We start from the raw sequence: 22,933 nt of genomic DNA, 5'->3' as shown, positions 1-22,933 counted from the left end.
ATACATCACTGAAGCTTCAAGATATAAAGCTCTAAACACAATTCTACCACCCCTAAACAAGAAGTTTGAGAACCATAATCCTCTGCAACTAAGCATAAGCATTTCCTTCCCCTCAAAAAAATAACCGACAATGATCTACATAAAACCCTAAGGCAGCCTCACATATATTGGGGTGTTTAAGGGCTTGGAACTTGGATGGTAGTTCACATAAAAACATATATATTCAACATTGGAGTGATTGATTGCAATATTTTTACAAGTTTCTATGGCTGGTAATTGCAGGAACACTTAACAAATAAAAATGCAAACAAACCGCCTCACAATGAGAACTGCAAGTAAATTAAGTCTCAAAGATTTTTCAGTGAATAGCCAAGGCAGGGGTATATCATATAAAAATATCAATACTCACTGATTCAGCAAACACAAGTAACAGACAAATTCAGGTTCTTGATCAATTTGTCTAATAAGAGTAATTCGAGCTCCAAGGAATGGAATAAAAGATGGATGAATGAAGCACTTGTAAATATTTCACTTGAGAGGAATAAACCTTGATGAATGGGTGGCACCAATCCCTGGCCTCCCATGCTTCACGGGCTTGTATGAGATGGAGAACTCAGCAAGATAATGACCAATCATTTCAGGCTTAATTTCAACCTGATTGAAGGTCTTCCCATTGTAAACCCCAACAATGCTTCCAATCATTTCTGGCACTATGATCATGTTTCGAAGGTGGGTTCTAACTGCCTCTGGCTTTTCACCAGGTGGGGCCTCCCTTTTCTGCTCCAAATCATCAAAGCAAACTTTTACCAATAAAACAATCACCACAAAAGCAATACCAGTTTATAAAGAAATAAATGTGTAGGCCAAAAAACAGAAGCTAATAGATATTTTCTAATTCAAGTTACATTAAAATGTGTCATGGAACTGGGGAAAGGTAGATTGTTTTAGCTCTAGATACAAAAAGCACAATCAGAAACATGAGTTGGATGCATTATAAAGCCAAAAACAAACAAAAATTAGCACAAGTTTGTGACTGAATGAGTGTCCACGTGCATGCAAATGACAAAACAGAAAAATTCTCATACAGGAAATTCATAATCAATTGGTCATTCAACAGTGGAAGACAGATTATATTTTGGCCAAAAACATAGAAATAAAAGGCACAGTTAGAAGCATGTGACAATTGGTTTTAACTACAAATTGCAAACAATAACAGCACATTTTTTCCATTCAAAAAGCGCATGCTTATAAATGAAATTGTGTTCTTGCTAAAATACAAACAAATCTCAATTCAAAACCTTTGCCTAGTAACAGTGAATATAGCTGCCAAATCATGGATCAGAATCGAAGCCCAATTTATGAAATGTGAACTGAATTGAATTTTCCCTGTTTTTTTTTTTCTTTTTTTTTTTTTGGCTGACGAACTGAATTGAATAGTGAATCAAAGGACTCAGTAACAACCAAAAGAGAGCTTTAAAGAAGGTAAGTACCTTACCTAATATAAGAAACAAATTCCTAAAATGAAGAAAAAATTGTCAACAGAACATGTTTAATGATAAGGCAAAAGATACTGACCTCCCCTGAAATTTGGCAAAAATATATTGACCTCCCTTGAGATTTTAAGAATTCCAGGTTACCTCCCCTGAGGTTTTTCAAAATAACACAAATCTTCCCTTGTGTTTTGCAAAAAAACTAAGTCTTTTGAGGGAAGGTTTGGATTTTTTTAGCAAATCTTTGAGGAGGTTTATGACATTTTGAAACATCAAAGGAGGTCCTTATCTTTTTTGTCAAACCTCAAATAGGGTGTGTTGTCTTCTCCCCATAATGATATTATCCAGATTATGTCGCCTAATGATATTAGAGTTCTCCAAAGTAATAAGAGGCTTTCTTACTTTTTTTCAATCCTTTTCGGCAAATAATCAAAACCAGGACATGTTCACAAGAAGTAGAAAAACAAGCTTAGATAGGGAAAGAGCAACAAGTTAACACAGCAAAAAGGAAATGGATAATTACCATAATACACACAATTGTAGGTTTCTTTCATACTACAACAACAAAACCAAATCTTTAAGTCCCACTAGGTGGGGTCGGCATATATGAATCATTTTCCGCCAATTTGTGCAATCATGGACCATTTCTTTTGACAAATTTAGGGCTATTAAATCCTTATTCACCCTCTCATTCCAAGTTATTTTAGGCCTACCCCTACCCCTTCTACTACCCCTCACAATAACTAACTCGCTCTTCCTCACTGGCGCACTATGTGACATACGTTGTAAGTGCCCAAACCATCTGAGTCATCCCTCCCTTATCTCATCTTCTATAGGAGCTACACCTAATTCATTGTGAATATGTTCATTCCTTAATTTATCTTCCAATGTTATACCACTCGTCCATTTAAGCATTCTCATCTCGCCAACTTTTACATTTTGGATATTCTGCTTTTTTGTCACCCAACATTCTGATCCATATAGCATAGATGGTCTTATAGTCGTCTTATAAAGTTTCCCTTTTCATTTTAAGGGTATTCTACGATCACAAAGCACACTTAAAGCACTTCTCCATTTTACCCAACCTACTTTAACTCTATGCATCACATCATCTTCAATTTCCACACTTAAAGCACTTCTCCATTTTACCCAACCTACTTTAACTCTATGCATCACATCATCTTCAATTTCTCCTTCAACTTGCATAATAGATCCAATGTATCGAAATCTACAAGTGCTCTTTATTTCTTCATCATCAAGTTTAACTTTGTCTCCAATATTCCTCCGACCATTACTGAAACTACATTTCATATATTTTGTCTTATTTCTACTTATCCTAAAGTCTCTAGATTCCAAAGTTTCTCTCCATAATTTTAGCTTAGCCTCTACTTCGCCCTCAGTTTCATCAATCAATATAATCTCATCTACAAAACAACATACACCATGGAACCTGTTGTCCCTAGTGTAGAGTCTAAAGGGGGGTGAATAGATTCTTTTGCAGATTTATGCTTTTCTCTATAAAATGAAAACATTGGCAAGACAGTGATCATATCACAATATATAAAATAAACCACGCACAAAACGTAAGAAAAGGAGTGAAGGGAAGAGAAGTTTAACACATGATATTAACGTGGTTCGGCCCCTTGCCTATGTCCATGCCTTGAGCCAAGCTCAAGGATTCCAAATCCACTGTACTTTTACTCCTTGAAGGCATAGAAGCCTTTAGAGCACCAAGGGAAAAAATCCCTTCTTGCTCACAAAGAGCCTTCAAACTAGGTTCACCAAGAACCCTTACAATTTGAAGAAGAAATACAAGATGTTGTTCATGTAGACAATACTCCTTGAATGAGTTAATCACAACACTAAGAAATCCTCACACCAAGTATTGAATCACAAACAACATTAGGGAGCAAGAGAGAGAGTGAGCACTAAATTGATGAACTAGAATAAAATGAGCTTCAGGAAATTATTCACTAGTCATAGAGTTGTCTTAAACAAGTTAGAAGCCTTATTTAAGTAGTCAAAAACGTGTACTAGCCATTTATAGCCGTTAAGACACTTAAAAACGGCTAGTACACATTTCTGACTATTGAAATAAGGCTTCTAACTTGTTTAAGACAACTTGATGACCAAGAAACAAATTCCTAAAGCTCATTGCATTCTAGTTCATCAACTTAGTGCTAACTCTCGCTCTTGCTCTCTAATCTTTTTGCGACTCAATACTTGAGAGATTAGTGTGAGGATTTCTTAGTGTCGTGATTAGCTCATTCAAGAAGTATTGTCTACATCAACATCTTGTATTTCTTCTTCAAATTGTAAGGGTTCTTGGTGAACCTAGCTTGAAGGCTCTTTGTGAGAAAGAAGGGATTTGTTCCCTTGGTAGTGTAAAGGCTTCTCTGCTTTTAAAGAGTAAATACAGTGGATTTGGAATCCTTGAGCTTGGCTAAACGCATTGACGAAGACAAGGGACCGAACCACGTTAATAACGTATATTAAGCTTCTCTTCCCTTCGCTCCTTTACTTACGCTTTGTGTGTGGTTTATTTTATATATAGTGATATAATCACTTGTATCTAGCCAATGTTTTCATTTTGTAAAGAAAAACATAAATCTGCAAAAGAGTCTATTCACCCCCACCCCCTGTCTAGACTCCACATTAGGGACAACATTTGGTATTAAAGGGGGGCGCTCAATTTATTAGAGTAACTTCTAAAACGTAAAAATCAATGGCGGATATGGTGGACGCTATGTTTTCTCAAGGGCAATCCATGGATCGACTACCCAAGTTCAATGGCACTAACTATCCTTAATAGAAGAATCGGATGACCATCTTCATTCAATCGTGTGGCCTTGATATGTGGGAGATTATTACAAATGGAGACTTCTCTTTCACCAAGAAAAATGACAAAAATGAGGATATTCCAAAGTCAAGAACGGAGTTGACAATGGTTGAAAATAGGTTGATACAACTAAACTTCAAGACAAGGAATTGTCTCTATTGTGCTTTGCGCGATAATGAGCACAACCGTATTTGTGGATGTGAAACCGCAAAGAAAATTTGGGACAAGCTCAAAGTCACATATGAAGGTACATCTCAAGTCAAAAAGCCCAAGATATATATGTTGGTGAAAGAATATGAGATGTTCAAGATGGATGAAGGTGAGACAATCACATCCATATTCACTCATTTCACTCACATCATACATGGATTGAAAACACTTGGTAGGACTTATTCAATGAAAGATTGTTAGCCCTAAGTGGCTACATAATATCATATTTTTCGTATTTTGATGGTTACAACCCATTAGTGGTTCTACATCACAAACCTTTGCATATCAAGTTATGATAGGTACAAGTGGCGAAATCATGAAGATACGGGTTAAAATGTAAAAATCAAGTGGACACTCACATGGAAGATCTAAAGCACATCCAATGGATCAAGTGTGAATTCTTATGTAATGGAGAGTGGTTGAGGTAGAATTATTGCAACTCTTTTAGTATTGTTTCACGCAAGCTTATTAAGCAAGAGTTGAGCAATTCGCACATGCATACTAGTCCATATAGTATATAGGATATCACTCATCATTTGAATGAAAAATATATATTTCACCATTTTTACACTTAGAATTCTTCAAAGTCAAAACCATGATTTATATGATGAAAGAGTCGCATATCCTAAACTCAATTTTGTTTATTATGGGACAAAGGTTAAATGGTCTAAGTGTTGAACACTTTAATATACTAAGTCCCAATTGGGTTAAGATCATTTTTATGTACCTATCCACGGTTTGGTAGAAACCGTCCACGATTTGAGGAAACCGTTGACGGTTGGGTAGAAATTTTGAAAAATCAAATTGAAAATAATTTAAAAGATAATATTCTATTGAAAAAGAAAATTGAAGATTATAAAAAAATTATTTACAAATTCACCAATGGGAAAAAAAATAGTATTTACTAGACTCTTAGGAGCCTAAAGAAATAGTATTTAGTAAAAAGGGTTGGGCTGTGGTTCATCTTATAACTATTTTGGTTATTTTGAGTTTTATGCCAAAATAAATGTTTCATCAAATAAAAATAGGGCAACTAAGCCAAATCCCTTGCATACAAACAAAACATGTTTGTATTGTGAAAGAAATTGTCATTTTCGTTACTCTTGCCCCTTTCGAGGTGCTAGAGGTAAAGAAAAGAAGTTTGAATGGGTTGTTAAGAAGACTAATCCCTTAGGACCCAAGAAAGAATGGGTACCAAAATGAATTACTTATTTTGTTTTGTAAGTATGCTTGAAGACCACATCTAAAAGGAGCAAGCGATTTCGTGATAGTGGTTGTTCAAGGCACATGATGGGTGATGCAAGTAAATTTATCTTTCTCACCTACAAGAAAGAAGGTTTCGTGACATTTGGTGATAATGCCAAAGGAAAAATCATCGGTAAAGGAAAAAAAGGTAACTCTTCTATTACAATTGACAATGTGGTGCTTGTTGATATCTTGAAGCATAACTTGTTAAGTATTAGTCAATTATGTGATAAGGGCTTTAATATTATTTTCCAATATACTCAATGTCTTATAAATGATTTAAATGGAAAAACTATTCTAGTTGGTCGACGTAAATTAAATGTCTATACTATTTGAGTTTGATGATATTAAAACTAATGATATGAAATGCTTTGCCGCAACTCATGAATATAGTTGGTTATGGCATAGGAGACTTGATCATGCTAGTATGGACTTGTTGCAAAAATTATCTTCTAAGGATTTGGTTGATGGTTTACCTAAAGATAATTATGTCAAGAACAAAGTTTGTGATGCATGTCAAAGTCATCATTTAAGCCTAAAAAGGAAATTTCTACATCGAGGCCTTTGGAGTAAATTCATCAAAATTTGTTTGGTCCTAATGATATTGTAAGCATTGGTGGAAAATTATATGCATTTATAATTATTGATGATTACACTAGATTTACATGGGTGTTGTTTCTTGCAAATAAAAGCGATACGGTTAATTTTTTTATTAAGTTTTGTAGCAAGATTCAAAATGAGAAGGGGCTTTCCATTGTCAACATCAGAAGCTATAGAGGACGTAAGTTTAGGAATAAAGAACTAAAAAATTTTTGTGATGAGCATGGCTATGCACACAATTTCTCGGCACCACAAACTCCACAACAAAATGGAGTGGTTCAAAAAAAATATCGATCACTTCAAGAGATGGCAAGGACAACGCTAAATGAACATGGTCATAAATACTTTTGGGCCGAAGCAATAAATTTCGCATGTTATGTAAGTAATCATGTAGTTATAAGGTCTAAAATAGGTAAAACTCCATATGAAATTTGGAAGGGATGAAAACCCAATATTTCTCACTTCAAGGTTTTTGGTTGAAAGTGTTTTATCCTAAATAATAGAGATTATCTTGCAAAATTTGATTCAAAATCCGACGAAGGAATTTTCCTAGGGTATGCTCTAAATAACAAGGCTTATAGAATCTTCAATAAAAGAACTCAAACTATTTAAGAATCTACTCATGTTGTTTTTGATGAAGCTAACCCTTTGTTCCAAAGCCTATGGTGCACAAGGATGAGGATGATCATATAGGTATACTTAAAGTAGAAAAGGAACTTGAACAACTAAGGATAAATGAATAGCAAGGAGAAAATAATCAAGAAGATATGATTGAATATCCTAAGATTGTGTCACAAATTCAATATGAATTTCCAAAGCAAAATGAAGAAGCCAAGGAGCTTCCTAAAGCATGGAAATTCATCAAAAATCATCCAACGGATCTCATCATAGGAAGTCCATCTAGAGGAGTATGCACAAGATCACATCTTACGAATGGATGCAACTACTCAACCAATTGAAATGAACAAGGTATGGGAGCTAGTCCCAAGACCCAAGGATACCTCCATAATTGGTACAAAATGGGTATCTAGGAATAAGAAGATGAAGATAGCAACATAGTGAGAAACAAAGCAAGATTAGTTGCTCGGGGGTATAATCAACAAGAAAGTATTGATTCAACGAAACCTATGCTCCGGTAGCTAGATTAGAAGCTATTAGAATGTTACTACCTTTTGCATGCTTCAAACACTTTAAACTATTTAAACTGCCAGGTTGGAATACTTAGCGAGACGTTGGATTACAGACCTATGATGATACATTTCTCAAAATCCTTCGACAAGATATGAGCCACCTCCTTTCAGGTATCAAAATATGTGGAGTTCCCATAAAAATTTCCTTTCTTTTATGCGACAAGTTTGGATGGAACCAGTTCATGTTTCGAGCATGTGTAAGTTGGTTGCTAAGCTCAAAAGGGCTAAAGTTGCATTAAAGAGGTGGAATGTAGAGGTCTTTGGCCGGGTGGACATTACAATCAAGGAATTAGAGAATCGAATGATAGACCTGGAGGAGCAGTTACAAAGGGGATAAAAATCAAGAGGTGTAGACGGAGTTCCTGGTTACAAAATGTGAACTGGATTATAGGGAAAAAATGAGAAAACTCGTGTTTCTCAACTTGCAAAGAAATGATGGTTGGTAGAGGGTGATCAAAATTCCAAGTTTTTTCATGCAGTTATTAATCAAAAACATAATTTTTCAATGATCAACTCTATGGTCTTAGAGGATGGTACGGTACTGGCGTCCCCTCAGGAGATTCATGATGGTGCAGTTAAGCATTTTCAGCTTCCTGTACGGTCTACGAGAGCATTACCTGATTTAAGTCATCTTATTTCTATGGAGAACTCAGATGAAGAAAATGAGTGTCTTGTCAAAGAACCTTCAGAAATGGAGCTGAAAACGACACTAAATTCTATCCCAAAATATGGTATAGTCCAGGTCCCAATGGTTTAATTCAGGATTTTACAAAACTTGTTGAAACTTTGTTAAAGAGGATTTGTTGGAAGCTACCAAGGAATTTTTCAATGCAACGCCTCTCCACAGATTTTTCACTTCTTCTTATTTTGTTCTTATCCCTAAGGTGAAGGATCCAAGAAGCTTTGAAAAGTTTAGACCAATTAGCCTGTATTCTGTTGCCTACAAAAATTTTTCAAAGATTATTGTAGGTAGATTGACGCACTGTCATAATAGACTTATCTTTCCGGAGCAAGGGGCTTTTCTCCCTTGTAGAAGTATCTTTGAAAATATTACTTTGGCGTAAGAAATGGTTCACTCAATCAACAAAAAGAGCAAAGGGGGAAATGTAGTATTAAAAGTGGATATGGCTAAGGCTTATGATCGGGTTGACTAGAGATTTTTTATTTGGGTCTTGAAGGGTTTTAACTTCTCTAGTCAAGTTTGCAACTTAATAGCAGAATATGTCAAGACCCCATGGTTTTCGAACATGATGAATGGTACGTATAGGAGTTTTTTCAAGTCTCAACGGGTTGTTCGGCAAGGCGATCCGCTATCTCCATTTTTATTTATTTTGATGGAAGAGATTCTTTCTAGACTATTAAAAAGTAAATTTTAGGAAGACAAGATTGGAAAGTTTTATCATCCGAGGGGAGCTCCTTTAATATCTCATTTACTATATGCGAATGACTTGCTTGTTTTTGCTAACAGAGAAAGGAGATCTTTGAAGATGCTTTTGAAGACGTTGGATTTGTTTGAAAGTTGGTATGGCCAATTAATCAACAAGAAAAAATCAGCTTCCTACTTGTCCAACAAGAACAACATTTCAAAAGAAGGAGGCTATTTCAATTAACGGGTTTTGCACAAGGAAAATTTCCAGCAATGTACCTTGGGCACCTTTGATTCCTAGTCGCCTTACTACTAGAATGCTTGAACTGTTGGTCTCAAAAATTCGAAATAAGGTGGAGAGTTGGAAGATGAGGTTGATGTCTCAAGGAGGTCGTCTCATCCTTATTCGACATGTTTTATCATGCATGACGACACATACGCTAGCAATTCTTTCAGTTCCTTTGGTGATGATCAGAAATATAAATTCCACTCTCTTCTTTTCTTTGTAGGGGGGAGTAATAGTAGGGTGAAAATTAAATGGTATGCTTGGTCAAAGTTTGTAAACCCTTCGATGAAGGGGGTGTTGGCGTAAGGAACCTTAATAACGTTCAAAGATCTTTTCACGTGAAGTTTGTATAGAGACTTATGACATTAGATAATCTTTGGAGCCATTTCTTTAAAGCTAAATATGTTAAATCAAGTCACATGGCTTCAACCATTTATATTCCTACGGACTCGCAATGTTGGAAGACAATCTTGAAGGTTTTTGCAGACGTTTATGAGAATGTTTATGTGAAGGTTAGAGAAGGAAAAACTTTTTTTTGGTTTGATAAGTGGTTGAGCAATGGTCCCCTTGCTAAGCCTTCTTACACGATCCAACATCCTGAATTAAATATTCAAGACTGCTAGGAGTCTGAGAATTGGGATACCAATGTGCTAAAAAAATTGGTAGGGGTCTCCAAAACGGATGAGATTTTGATGTCGTCTATAAAGCACAAAGTGGGGCCTAATGTGTTTATTTGGATGTCTTCCATAAATGAAAAATTTCCAACCGTCTCGGCTTGGGAGGTGATAAGAATTAAAGGGGAGCAACGCCCGTGGATGGAGTGGGTCTGGCACAAACTACTTTCTAAGAAAGTATCGTTGTGTATGTGGAAAGCCATATTCCAATGTCTACCTGTAGATAAGAGAGTGCAGAAATTGGGATTTGACATGGTCTCATGTTACAACTGTTGCGTGAATAAAAAAGAGGAGTCTCTCGATCATGTTCTGAGTACGGGATCCATCACAAGTATGGTATGGAAGATAGTAACGTCTGTCTTGGGATTCTAAATTTTGATGATGAACCATGGAGGGTGAAAATTAGTAGATGATTCAGATGTGCCAAAGATTCAACTAAAAAAGGTACGATTATCGGTTTGTTACCTATTGTAATTTCTTGGAGACTATGGCTCAGACATTGTAAAGCCCGCATGACAGATAAGTATGAGTCGGGGAATGCAGTTTGGTTATCTTTGAGGTTTTGGCTTGCAAAAATTGCAGAAGGCGTGAAGGGTTCTCTGCCCTCTATAGATAAGAATTTATTGGAAGAGCTTCAGGTGAAAACGAAAACGTCAAAGTTTAGAACTCCTCCCAAAGTAGTATGGGAAAAGCTTCCAGCAAGTTGGTTGAAGCTAAATATTGATGGCTCTTTGTAGAGGAAATTCGGGTTGTGGTGGTGGTGGTATCATCCGCGACTCATCTAGTAATATTAAGACCGCTTTCTTTTAAAAATTTGAGTCAGGTACTAACAATGGAGTGGAGTTGCAGGCTATGTTCGACTCTATAAAGAGTTGAGATATTAGAATATTTGTATTGAAAGCCACTCAAAATTGTTGGTGGGATGGATCACATCTAGAATTTGTTCCTCCTGGTACTAATGGGATTTTTGGGAATTATTAGAGGAGCTACAAGGCCTTCATTTCTCTATAAAGCACCAATTTAGAGAAGGTAATCAGGTGGTGGGTTTCTTGGCTCGTCAAGGCGAGGGAGGCAACACGAGGAGATATTTTGCAGGTGATGCGCTGCCGAGTAAAATGAGAGGTCTCATTCGTATGGATAAGTTGAGTATTCCAAGCCTTTGTCTTTAATTGACATCATTTGATTTTCTTCTAGTGGTTGTGCACAAATCGTATACATGAAACAACAACTTGAGAATGATAAAATATCACTCAATCAAGATTCAAACTAATCTAAACTTACAACATACATACAAATCTTTTTCAACCCAACTGAACATTAACCTAAAGGACTAAAATACAAATACACCAACACCAAATCTACATCTCCTCTTTTGATCATCATCAAAAAGAGAGGAACTAATCATCTAGCTTAAAATATTCTATAATCTTATTAATTCCATTTTTCATGTTGATGAGGCGAATATTAATTCCATTTTCCATGTTGGTGAGGTACGTGTTGATCATGTGGGAGTTATCTTCCAGTGTAGTGATGCGAGCGTCTATCCTGTCAAGACATTGCTTAATATAGTCATTACGAGGACCACCAACATCAGGCTCTCCCATGTCTTTGTCTCAATTACCCAAATTTTCTTCTCCCTAATCTTCTTCCTCCATTGCTTCTTCAACCTCATCCACCGGACCCTGTGCCTGTTGTTCTTGCTTCAACCACAACAAAGATCGCTCATCCTGCACAAAGTGCATTCTCTACAGAGTGGACTCGAAATATACATCATCTGAAGTAGGATATTCTACCGCAGCACCAGCAAATGCAACAATGTAGGAAAAGATGCATGTAAGCAATCTAGCAAAAGGCAGACACCCATTCTTCTTACACAGGTTGTCTTGCATGTGGTGCACAACGATGGAAGGCAGATTAATCCCACGTCTATGCCAAATACAATACATAGCAAAAATGTCTCCATTTTTCATTGTATCACGTCCACCATGTCTAGGCAAAAGACGTTGTAGGTGATCATATGTTTCAAAACCCTGAATTCAACTATGAGATCTTTAGCTTTGGGTTTTGCCACCACTCGCACATTTGGATTTCTCATTATTAATTGAAGTGCTTCACGGGGATTAAATCAATCCCTATAAACGGGCCAAACTTTGCTTGGGAGACTTACAACATCATATCTTCCACAAAACATAATGGCATTTAACGTGTCGGCATCCAAGTAAATCACCTTACCCATAACCATAGAGTGTGCCGATTCGCAAGGTGTAGATGGCACAAAGTTAGCGTAAAATTCCCTTACTAACTTAGGATATACAAGATCATTGTGAGTCATAAGGAATTCCCAACCGATGGCACTAAATTTTTCACTGAAAAATGAAAATTTGTTTTCAAGAAATCTTATAGGAACGATTTTGCTACTTACAATGTATCTCTTGGAGATATCCTTCTTGAGTCGTAAGCAAGCTTCCCTTGATACAAAAAATTTGGACCAATCCTCAGTAGATTTTCTTGACCTTTCTTGGGTTTGAGGAGGAGGCATAGAATCGCAAATTGGTTCCTTCTCATGTTTCGTAGAGGAACTCCCTTCACCTCTCTTAGTCTTAGGAGCAATGGTAGCAAGTTTTTAGGGAGAAGGAAGGATGATATTTTGAGGATTTTAAAGGAAGGAAAACATGGGTTTGTTTTCTAGGGTTTTTGAGTATGTTTTAAAAAGCTCGCGTATCTGTCTTATAGACACTGCCCTGACAAAAACCGTCGACGGTTTGGTGCAGAACCAAACCATCAACTTGCCCCGATTGATTTTCATCAATGATTTGGTGCAGAACCAAACCATCAGCTCAACTAGGTTGATTTCCACCAACAAATATACTCATCATGAATGAGTAATAATTTTTCATTAATTTAAATGATGTCATGAGTACACATACCTAATTCATGTCTAAACAAAAACAATCTTCCTTTAGAGGTTTTGTTAAAATGTCTGCTAGTTGATTTTCAAAATTAACAAAGATGAGTTCTACATCACCTTTTTGAACATGATCTCGAATAAAATGATGTGTAAGTTCAATGTGCTTTGTTCGAGAATGTAAGCAAAGGTTTTTCGAAATGTTGATCGTACTTGTGTTATCACGGTGAAAAGGAACTTGATTGAGTGATATTTTATAATCCTCAAGTTGTTTCATGTACAAGATTTGTACACAACAACTACCGGCGGCCACATACTCGGCTTCGATGGTTGAAAGAGCAACCGAAGTTTTCTTTTTACAGAACCAGGAAACAAGAGAATGACCAAGAAAATGACACGTGCTACTAATACTTTTTTTATACGGTTTGCACCCGACATAATCGGCATCGTGTAACCCACAAGATTAAACAGTGCATTCCTAGGATAAAATAAGCCTAAATCATAGGTTCCAACAAGATACTTAAAGATTCAGTTAACTGCAATTAGATGAGATTCTTTAGGGCATGATTGGAATCTAACGCACAGGCATACACTAAACATGATATCTGACCTACTAGATGTTAAATATAGCAAACTAACAATCATACCTTGATAGAACTTTGAAACTACCTTCAACCACTTTCATCCATGTCAAGCTTAGTTTTCATGCTCATAGGAGTTGATTTTGACTTGACAGCCTCCAATCCAAATTTCTTAAGCAAGTCTTTTACATACTTGGCTTGATTGATGAAAATTCCATTTTTCACTTGTTTAATTTGTAGTCCAAGGAAGAAGGTTAATTCGCCCATCATGCTCATTTCAAAAGCTTCTTGCATTGATTTAGCGAATTCCTTGCACATGATCTCATTTGTAGCACCAAACATAATGTCATCTACATAGATTTGTACAACCAACATGTCATCCTTTTGTATTTTAAAAACAAGGTTGTATCGATCTTTCCTCTTGAGAACCCATTTTATAAAAGATATTTACTTAATCTATCATACCATGCTCTAGGTGTTTGCTTTAAACCATAAAGTGCTTTTGTGAGTTTAAACACATGATCAAGATATAAATGACTATCAAATCCGGGGGGTTGTTCAACATAAACTTCTTCGGCAATGTCCCCGTTAAAAAAGGCACTTTTAACAACCCTTTGAAATAGTTTTTTTTTTTTACGGAACCCAAATTTAATATATATAACCCTCGCTTATGGCAGAGGAATACTGTGGCTACAAGCAAGACACAAGGGATTTACATATAAACTATAAAAACCATCTCCAGCATCAAAACCAATAAAAAAATACCAGTACAATAATCCAAATAAACCAATCAAAACAAGTCTATATGGAAACAAAACCAAACAAATCAAACAAAAACAAAAACCAGAGGAAAACTGGAAGAAAACCAAATGATGTCAATTAAAGACAAAGGCTTGGAATACTCTGCTTATCCACACGAATGAGACCTCTCATTTTACTTGGCAACACATCAATAGTAAGAGCCTGCAACTCCACTCCATTGTTAGTACCTGACTCAAATTTTTCAAAGAAATCGGTCTTAATATTACCAGATGAGTCACGGATGATACCACCATCACCACAGCCCAAATTTCCTCTACAAGAGCCATCAATATTTAGCTTCAACCAACTTGCTGAAAGCTTTTCCCATACTACTTTGGGAGGAGTTATAAACTTTGACGTTTTCGTTTTCAACTAAAACTCTTCCAAAAAATTCTTATCCATAGAGGGCAGAGAACCCTTCACACCTTCTACAATTTTTGCAAGCCAAAACCTCACAGACAACCAAACTGCATTCCCCGACTCATACTTATCTTTCATGCGGGCTTTACAATGTCTGAGTCATAGTCTCCAAGAAATTACAATAGGTAACAAAACGATAATCGTACCTTTTTCAGTCGATTCTTTGGCTAATCTGAACCATCTACTAATTTTCACGCTCCATGGTTCATCATCAAAATTTAGAATCTCAAGACACACGTTACTATCTTCCATACCATACTTGTGATGAATCCCGTGCTCAAAACATGATTAAGAGACTCCTCTTTTTTATTCACGCAACAATTGTAACATGAGATCATATCAAATCTCAATTCCGCACTCTCTCATCTACAGGTAGACATTGGAACATGGTTTTCCACATACACAGCGATACTTTCTTAGAAAATAGTTTGTGCCAAACCCACTCCATCCACGAGTACTGCTCCCCTTTAATTCTTATCACCTCCCAAGCGGAGACGGTTGGAAATTTTCCATTTATGAAAGACATCCAAATAAACACATTAGGTCCCGCTTTGTACTTTATAGACGACATCAAAATCTCGTCCGTTTTGGGGACCCCTACCAATTCTTTCAACAAATCAGTATCCCAATTCTTAGACTCACAGCAGTCTTGAATCTTGAACTCGGGATGTTGGATCGTGTAAGAAGACTCAACAAGGGGACTAATACTCAACCACTTATCAAACCAAAAAGAAGTTTTTCCTTCTCTACCCTTCACATAAACATTCTCATAAACTTCTGGAAAAACCTTCAAGATCGTCTTCGAAAACCGCAAGCCCGCGGGAATAGAAATGGTTGAAGCCATGTGACCTAATTTAACATATTTAGCATTAAAGAAACAGGTCCAAAGACTAACTAACGTCACAAGTCTCCATGCAAACTTCATGTAAAAATATCTTTAAATGTTATTAAGGTCCCTTACGCCAACACCCCCTTCATCTAAGGGTTTACAAACCTTTGACCAAGCACACCATTTCATTTTCGCCCTACCATTACTCCACCCACCCACCCAAAGAAAAGAAGATAGTGGAATTTCAAATTCTGATCACCACCAAAGGAACTGAAAGAACCACTAGCGCATGTGTTGCCATGCATGATAAAACATGCCGAATAAGGACGAGACAACCTCCTTGAGACATCAACCTCATCTTCCAACTCGCCACCTTATTTAAAATTTTTGAGACCAACGATTCAAGCATTCTAGCAGTAAGGCGACCAAGAATCAAAAGTGCCCCAAGGTACATTGCTAGAAATTTTCCTTCCGCAAAACCCATCAATCAAAATAGCCCCCTTCTTCTAGAAATGTTGATCTTGTTGGACAATAAAAGAGTTGATTTTTCCTTGTTGATTAATTGGTCAGACCACCTTTCATACAAATCCAACGTCTTCAAAAGCATCTTCAAAGATCTCCTTTCTCTATTAGCAAAAACACGCAAGTCATTCGCATATAATAAATGAGATATTAAAGGAGCTCCCCTCGGATGATAAAAATTTTCAATCCTACCTTCCTCAAATTTTTTTTTAATAGTCTAGAAAGAATCTTTTCCATCAAAATAAATAAATATGGAGATAGCATATCACCTTGCCGAATGCCCCGTTGAGACTTGAAAAAACCCCTATACGTACCATTCATCATGTTCGAAAACCATGGGATCTTGACATATTCTGCTATTAAGTTGCAAACTTGACTAGAGAAGCCAAAACCCTTCAAGACCCAAATAAAAAATCTCCAGTCAACCCAATCATAAGCCTTAGCCATATCCACTTTTAATACTACATTTCCTCCTTTGCTCTTTTTGTTGATTGAGCGAACCATTTCCTGCGACAGAGTAAAATTTTCAAAGATACTTCTACCAGGGAGAAAAGCCCCTTGCTCCGGAGAGATAAGTCTATTCACGCAATGTGTCAATCGACCTACAATAATCTTTGAAAAATTTTTGTAGGCGACAGAACATAGGCAAATTGGTCTAAACTTTTCAAAACTTCTTGGATCCTTCACCTTAGGGATAAAAACAAAATAAGAAGAAGTGAAAAATCTGGGAAGAGGCGCTCCACTGAAAAATTCCTTGACAACTTCCAACAAATCCTCTTTAACAAAGTTCAAACAAGTTTTGTAAAATCCTGAACCAAACCATCGGGACCTAGACTACTATCTTTTGGGATAGAATTTAGTTTCGTTTTTAGCTCCATTTCCTAAGGTTCTTTGACAAAACACTCATTTTCTTCATCCGAGATCTCCATAGAAATAAGATGACTCAAATCAAGTAATGCTTTAGTAGTCTGTTCAGAAAGAAAATGTTAAAAATGTTTAACTGCACCTTCATGAATCTCCTCAGGGGACGCCAGAACCGTACCATCCTACAAGACCATAGAGTGAATCATCGAAAAATTCCGTTTTTGATTAATAACCGCATGAAAAAACTTGAAATTTTGATCACCCTCCACCAACCATCGCTTCTTTGCAAACTGAAAAACACGAGTTTCCTCCCTTTTTTCCCAATAATCCAGTTCACATTTTGTAACCAGGAACTTCGTCTCCACCTCCTGATTATATCCCCTTTGTAACTGCTCCTCCAAGTCTATCATTTAATTCTCTAACTCCTTGATAGTATGGTCCACCCAGCCAAAGACCTCTACATTCCACCTCTTTACTGCAACTTTAGCCTTTTTGAGCTTAGCAACCAACTTACACATGCCCAAAACATGAACTGGATCCATCAAAACCTGTCGCATAAAAGAAAGGAAATTTTCATGCGAACTCCACATATTTTGATACCTGAAAGAAGGTGGCTCATATCTTATCTAAGGAGTTGAGAAATGTATCAGCATCGATTTGTAATCCGACGTCTTCCTCGCCAAGTATTCCAACCCAGCAATTTAAATAGTTTAAAGTTTTTGAAGCATGCAAAAGCCAGTAACATTCTAATAGCTTCTAATCTAGCTACCGGAGCAAAGGTTTTTTCGAAATCAATACCTTTTGTTGATTATACCCTTGAGCAACTATTCTTGCTTTGTTTCTCACTATGTTGCCATCTTCATCTTTCTCATTCCCAAATACCCATTTTGTACCAATTATGGAGGGTATCCTTGGGTCTTGGGACTAGCTCCCATTCCGTGTTCCTTTCAAATTGGTTGAGCTCCTCTTGCATTGCCATGATCCAACTTTCATCATTTTATACTTCATCGAAATTCTTTGGCTCAATTTGTAACACACAGGCTATGTAATTGCATCCATTCTCAAGATGTGATCTTGTGTTTACTCCTCTAGATAGACTTCCTATGATGAGATCCGTTGGATGATTTTTGATGAAGTTCCATGCTTTAGGAAGCCCCTTGGCTTCTTCAGAAATTCATTTTGAATTAGTGACACAATTTTAGGATGTTCAATCATATCTTCTTAATTATTTTCTCCTTACTCTTCATTTATCCTAAGTTGTTCAAGTTCCTTTTCCACTTTAAGTATACCTATATGATCATCCTCATCCTTATGCGTTATAGGCTTTGGAACAAAGGGGTTAGCTTCATCAAAAACAACATGAGTAGATTCTTGAATCGTGTTCTTTTATTGAAGATTCTATAAGCCTTGCTATTTAGAGTATGCCCTAGGAAAATTCCTTCGTCGAATTTTGGATCAAATTTTGCAAGATAATCTCTATTATTTAGGATAAAACACTAGCAACCACCTTGAAGAAAGAAATATTGGGTTTTGTTCCTTCCAAATTCCATACGGAGTTTTACCCATTTTAGACCTTATAACTACACAATCTTACATAACATGCGGTATTTATTGCTTCTGCCCAAAAGTATTTAAGAAGACCATGTTCATTTAGCATTTGTCCTTGCCATCTCTTTAAGTGTTTGATTTTTTCTTTCAACCACACCATTTTGTTGTGAAGTTTTTGGTGCTGAGAAATTGCGTGCATAGCCATGCTCATCACAAAAATTTTCTCTTTCTTTATTCCTAAACTCACGTCCTCTATCACTTCTAATGTTGACACTGGAAAACCCCTTCTCATTTTGAATCTTGCTACAAAACTTAATAAAAGCATTAATTGTATCGCTTTTATTTGCAAGAAATAACACCTATATAAATCTAGTGTAATCGTCAATAATTACAAATGCATATAATTTTCCACCAATGCTTACAATATCATTAGGACCAAACAAATCTTAATGAATTAACTCCAAAGGCCTAGATGTAGAAATTTCCTTTTTAGGCTTAAAGGATGACTTGATTTGTTCACCATACAGACATGCATAACAAACTTTGTTCTTGATATAATTATTTTTGGGTAAATCATCAACCAAATCCTTAGAAAATAATCATACTAGCATGACCGAGTCTCCTATGCCATAACCAACTAAATTCATGAGTTGCGGCCAAGCAGTTCATATCATTAGTTTCAACATCATCAAACTCAAATAGTATAGACATTTGATTCACGTCGACCAACTAGAATAGTTTTTCATTTAAATCATTTATATTACATTGAGTGTATTGGAAAATAATATTAAAACATTTATCACGTAATTGACTAATAGTTAACAAGTTATGCTTCAAGATATCAACAAGCACATTGCCAATTGTAATAGAAGAGTTATCTATTTTTCTTTTACCAATGATTTTTCCTTTGGCATTATCACCAAATGTCACGAAACCTTCTTTCTTGTAGGTGAGAGAGATAAAATTTCCCGCATCACCCATCATGTGCCTTGAACAACCACTATCAAGAAACCACTTGCTCCTTCTAGATGTGGTCTTCAAGCATACCTACAAAACAAAATAAGTAATTCGTTTTGGTACCCATTCTTTCTTGGGTCCTAAGGGGTTAGTCTTCTAAACAACTCATTCAAACTTCCTTTCTTTACCTCTAGCACCTCTAAAGGGGCAAGAGTAACGAATATGACCCTTTCTTTCACAATACAAACAAGTTTTGTTTGTATGTAAGGGATTTGGCCTAGTTGCCCTATTATTATTTGATGAAGCATTTTTTCTGGCATAAAACTCAAAATAACCAAGGGAGTCATAAGATGAACCATAGCCCAAACCATTTTTGTAAATACTATTTCTTTGGGCTCCTACAAGTTTATTAAAGTTTTCTTTCCCATTGGTGAATTTGTAAATAATTTTACTATAATCTTCAATTTTATTTTTCAACAGAATATCTTCTTTTAAACTATTTTCAATTTGATTTTTCAAATTTTCTACTTTTACTTTGAAAAGTTCGTGATCTTTTTGAGCAGTCGTCCTCATTTTTATTTTTAAGCTAATTCAAAATCTACATAAAGAAAATGCATAGCAAACCAAAGTATATGTGACAGAATAAATATTAGCACATGCTTTAGTGTTTAGCTGCACAAAGAACTTAAACTGCGTGGAATTGATTTAGGAACATGTAAATATGACAAGTTCATCCCGTGATATATTAAATGCATGAAAAACATGCTTCATCTAAAAGCTAAAACCCAAAAACACTTGAATAATACACATGCATAAATGATCTATGAATATCAACATCATCCCCTCTTCGTAAAAACATTTCATTGGCAACATGATGACTAGAAGAACTGACTTGAATAATGTCATACACTTTCCAAGGAACTGTTCAATACTTATGACTAAAGAAGTAACATTCATTTGAGTTAAACACCACAGAAGCCACTTTAATGTCATCCCAAACACAACCCAAATCTCCAATATTCCAGCATTTGCACTTCATTACACATGTTATCTAAAAATATTTATCATGAATAATAATTTTTATCATTAATTAGAAATTGTGAAAACAAATCCAAGGTGAGACATTTCAAAAGCCAGTAAACAAGGAAGCTACCCAAGAAAACTAGATGAAAACACCACAAAAATCGAAAAACTCGAAATCAATGGAAAAAAAATCAACATCTACTACAATTTTCATTTTTTTGTAAGTCAACCAAATAAAAACCACAACAAACTTCAAATGAGAAACCATCTACAAACTAATCACAAAGTCCATCATTCCTTGCTTAATAAAGCCCCACTAGTGGTTAACAGACCCCCAACCTTGAAACATTAACTTCAAGTTTTCGGCATTCACAGCAGCAGACCACTTCTTTGATTGTTGCTCAGCAAAACCATAGGTATCCACATGAATTCACAGTTAAATTGCCAAGTATGTTATAGATATGAACAGTCAGTTAAAGTGCACTTATCCAGGAAAAACCAAAAACTGAACGAGAGTTTGTTTATCATTTCAGCATTAATAACTATTTCAGCAATAAAAGAATATAACTATTTCAGCAATAAAAGAATTTTCTAAATTATTATACATATATATATATATATATATAGAGAGAGAGAGAGAGAGAAATTACAGCTTTGCGCAGTTTCTTAATTAAAGCCATTGGCTTTCGCTTCAGTCCCCGTTGAAACCTACCATTTTATGGGGAAAAAAAATACAAAGTCAGTCAGAAATTATCATCATTTTTACCAGGTACCACTTGGTTAGCATTTCGTACATAGTTTCTTTCAAGAGCTAAATTCAACACGTTTTTCTATTTTTTTTCCAAAAGAAACCAATCGCATCCCAATTGCTAACCAAGCGAAGCCTTCACAAATCTGAAAGTATCCTTCCACCCATCTCGCTTAATTAATGTGAAAATATGAAAGTTTACCGTCGCCGAGCTCTAGCAGAGAAAAGCTTTACAAGCTCATCAGTAGACATGTCAAGAAGAGCATCCAAATCCACCCCTCTAAAACTGAACTTCTTGAAAGTTCTCTTCTTCGGCAGCCCGGCGGCCACCTCCGTCTCCACATCCGCCTGCGAAAACACGAAATCACTCACGGTTCATCACAAAATAACAAGGAAATCACAAACAAAAACATAAACAAGAGCTCACCATATCTGCGAATGCAAGAAACACCCCCCCCCCCCTTTTCTCGTTGGATGCAAAGCCAAAACCCTAATTCGGAGACTGGAGAAAGACGAGCACTTCCGACCAGCACTTCCGAGCTAGGGTTCCGGAAGACCGGTCGTTGTATTTATTATTGGGTTACACTCACGGTACTGGGCCCACCGTTTCTGTATCTATACGATGCTAGTGCTAGCATTGTGTAAACAAATTTTCTGTACAATACACAACAAAAAAAAAAACGTAACCTATTATTTATTCTATTAGTTGAACTCATATATTTTATTTTAAAAACTTTTAAAATTTTATAAAACTCATATTTAAATAATTCTTTAAGTAATAAATCAATTAGTAGATATACTCTACCCATACCCGCATATTCATCCATGTTTTCCTAATTTTTAAATAAATTTTTTTTATAATTATTCATGATATCCAGTATTAAAAATCATACAGTAGTTTGTTACAAAATATTCTAAGAAAATGTTTTTGACTCTCGATTGGACAAAATAGTTATTTATTAGAATAAGATGGAAAATAGTTTAAATTTTAAAAATTAAGGAAATAGTTAATTCTTATATATTTCTAATTATTTCGTTCAAGATGTAATAAAAAATAATAGACATCCTCATAATCAAATTTAAGAATAGTTATTCTTTATCTATTTCTTATCATGCACTCATAAAATATTCCATATTGTTATTTGTTCTATAGTAATTATATAATTTATTGTCTGACTAATTCTAAGTAACCTAATGAAACTAATATGTTCCTAAGAATAGGCATTATGGAAACGAAATGTAATTATTTTATCACCTATAAAACAAGTAATAATATCTTTGATACTATAAAAAGGATTCTGTAACGACCTCAAATTTCTTACCATTTTTTTTTAATATATATCTGTGTCTCAACATTCATACCTAAGCAACGAAAACACAAATCATACAATCATTTACATATATATACAAAACAACACCAGAATCCAGTGTCTACAACCATAGTCATACCAAAATGTCCTTCTATCATCATCTATTCAAAAATATACAGCTCTGACAAAAACTCACCTTATAACCAGGGTGATCTAACTACTTTCGATCCGCGAGCCTGATCTGCTCGCCTAACTGGTTCACCTAAAAAATGTTTGAGTAATGGGGTGAGTCGATGCTCAGTAAATGGAAATATGTTATTACTAGTGTATGACAGCTAAGTTAAAAATACTTAAAAATAATACTGAACTGTAATGCAGTAAAACATCTGTAAAGCATATTTTCCTTTCACAATTTAAGATATACTGTATCGTCTGTATTTTCTACTTTTCATACTGATAATATCATACTATACTCATCATATTCTATAAAACTATATACATTTACATATCTATCTTTAGGACTAT

The 22,933-nt window shown here is 35.6% G+C and overlaps 1 protein-coding gene across 1 annotated transcript; it reads right to left on the bottom strand.

Annotated features, from left to right (window-relative positions):
• Positions 1 to 354: 354 nt before the first annotated feature.
• LOC131152954 (small ribosomal subunit protein uS19x) lies at positions 355 to 21,771 on the bottom strand. Its single transcript, XM_058104925.1, has 4 exons — positions 21,526 to 21,771; positions 21,301 to 21,446; positions 21,001 to 21,058; positions 355 to 777 (listed from the first exon to the last, which is right to left on the bottom strand). Exons 1-4 carry the CDS (start codon positions 21,526 to 21,528, stop codon positions 529 to 531), a joined length of 456 nt encoding a protein of 151 aa, XP_057960908.1. The 5' UTR covers positions 21,529 to 21,771; the 3' UTR covers positions 355 to 528.
• Between the last annotated feature and the right edge of the window lie 1,162 nt (positions 21,772 to 22,933).

This window comes from Malania oleifera, chromosome 4 (assembly GCF_029873635.1).
Source record: "Malania oleifera isolate guangnan ecotype guangnan chromosome 4, ASM2987363v1, whole genome shotgun sequence".
Taxonomy (NCBI): Eukaryota; Viridiplantae; Streptophyta; class Magnoliopsida; order Santalales; family Ximeniaceae; genus Malania; species Malania oleifera.
Note: the sequence above shows the minus strand (reverse complement) of the source record. Positions and strands in the feature narration are given on the sequence as shown.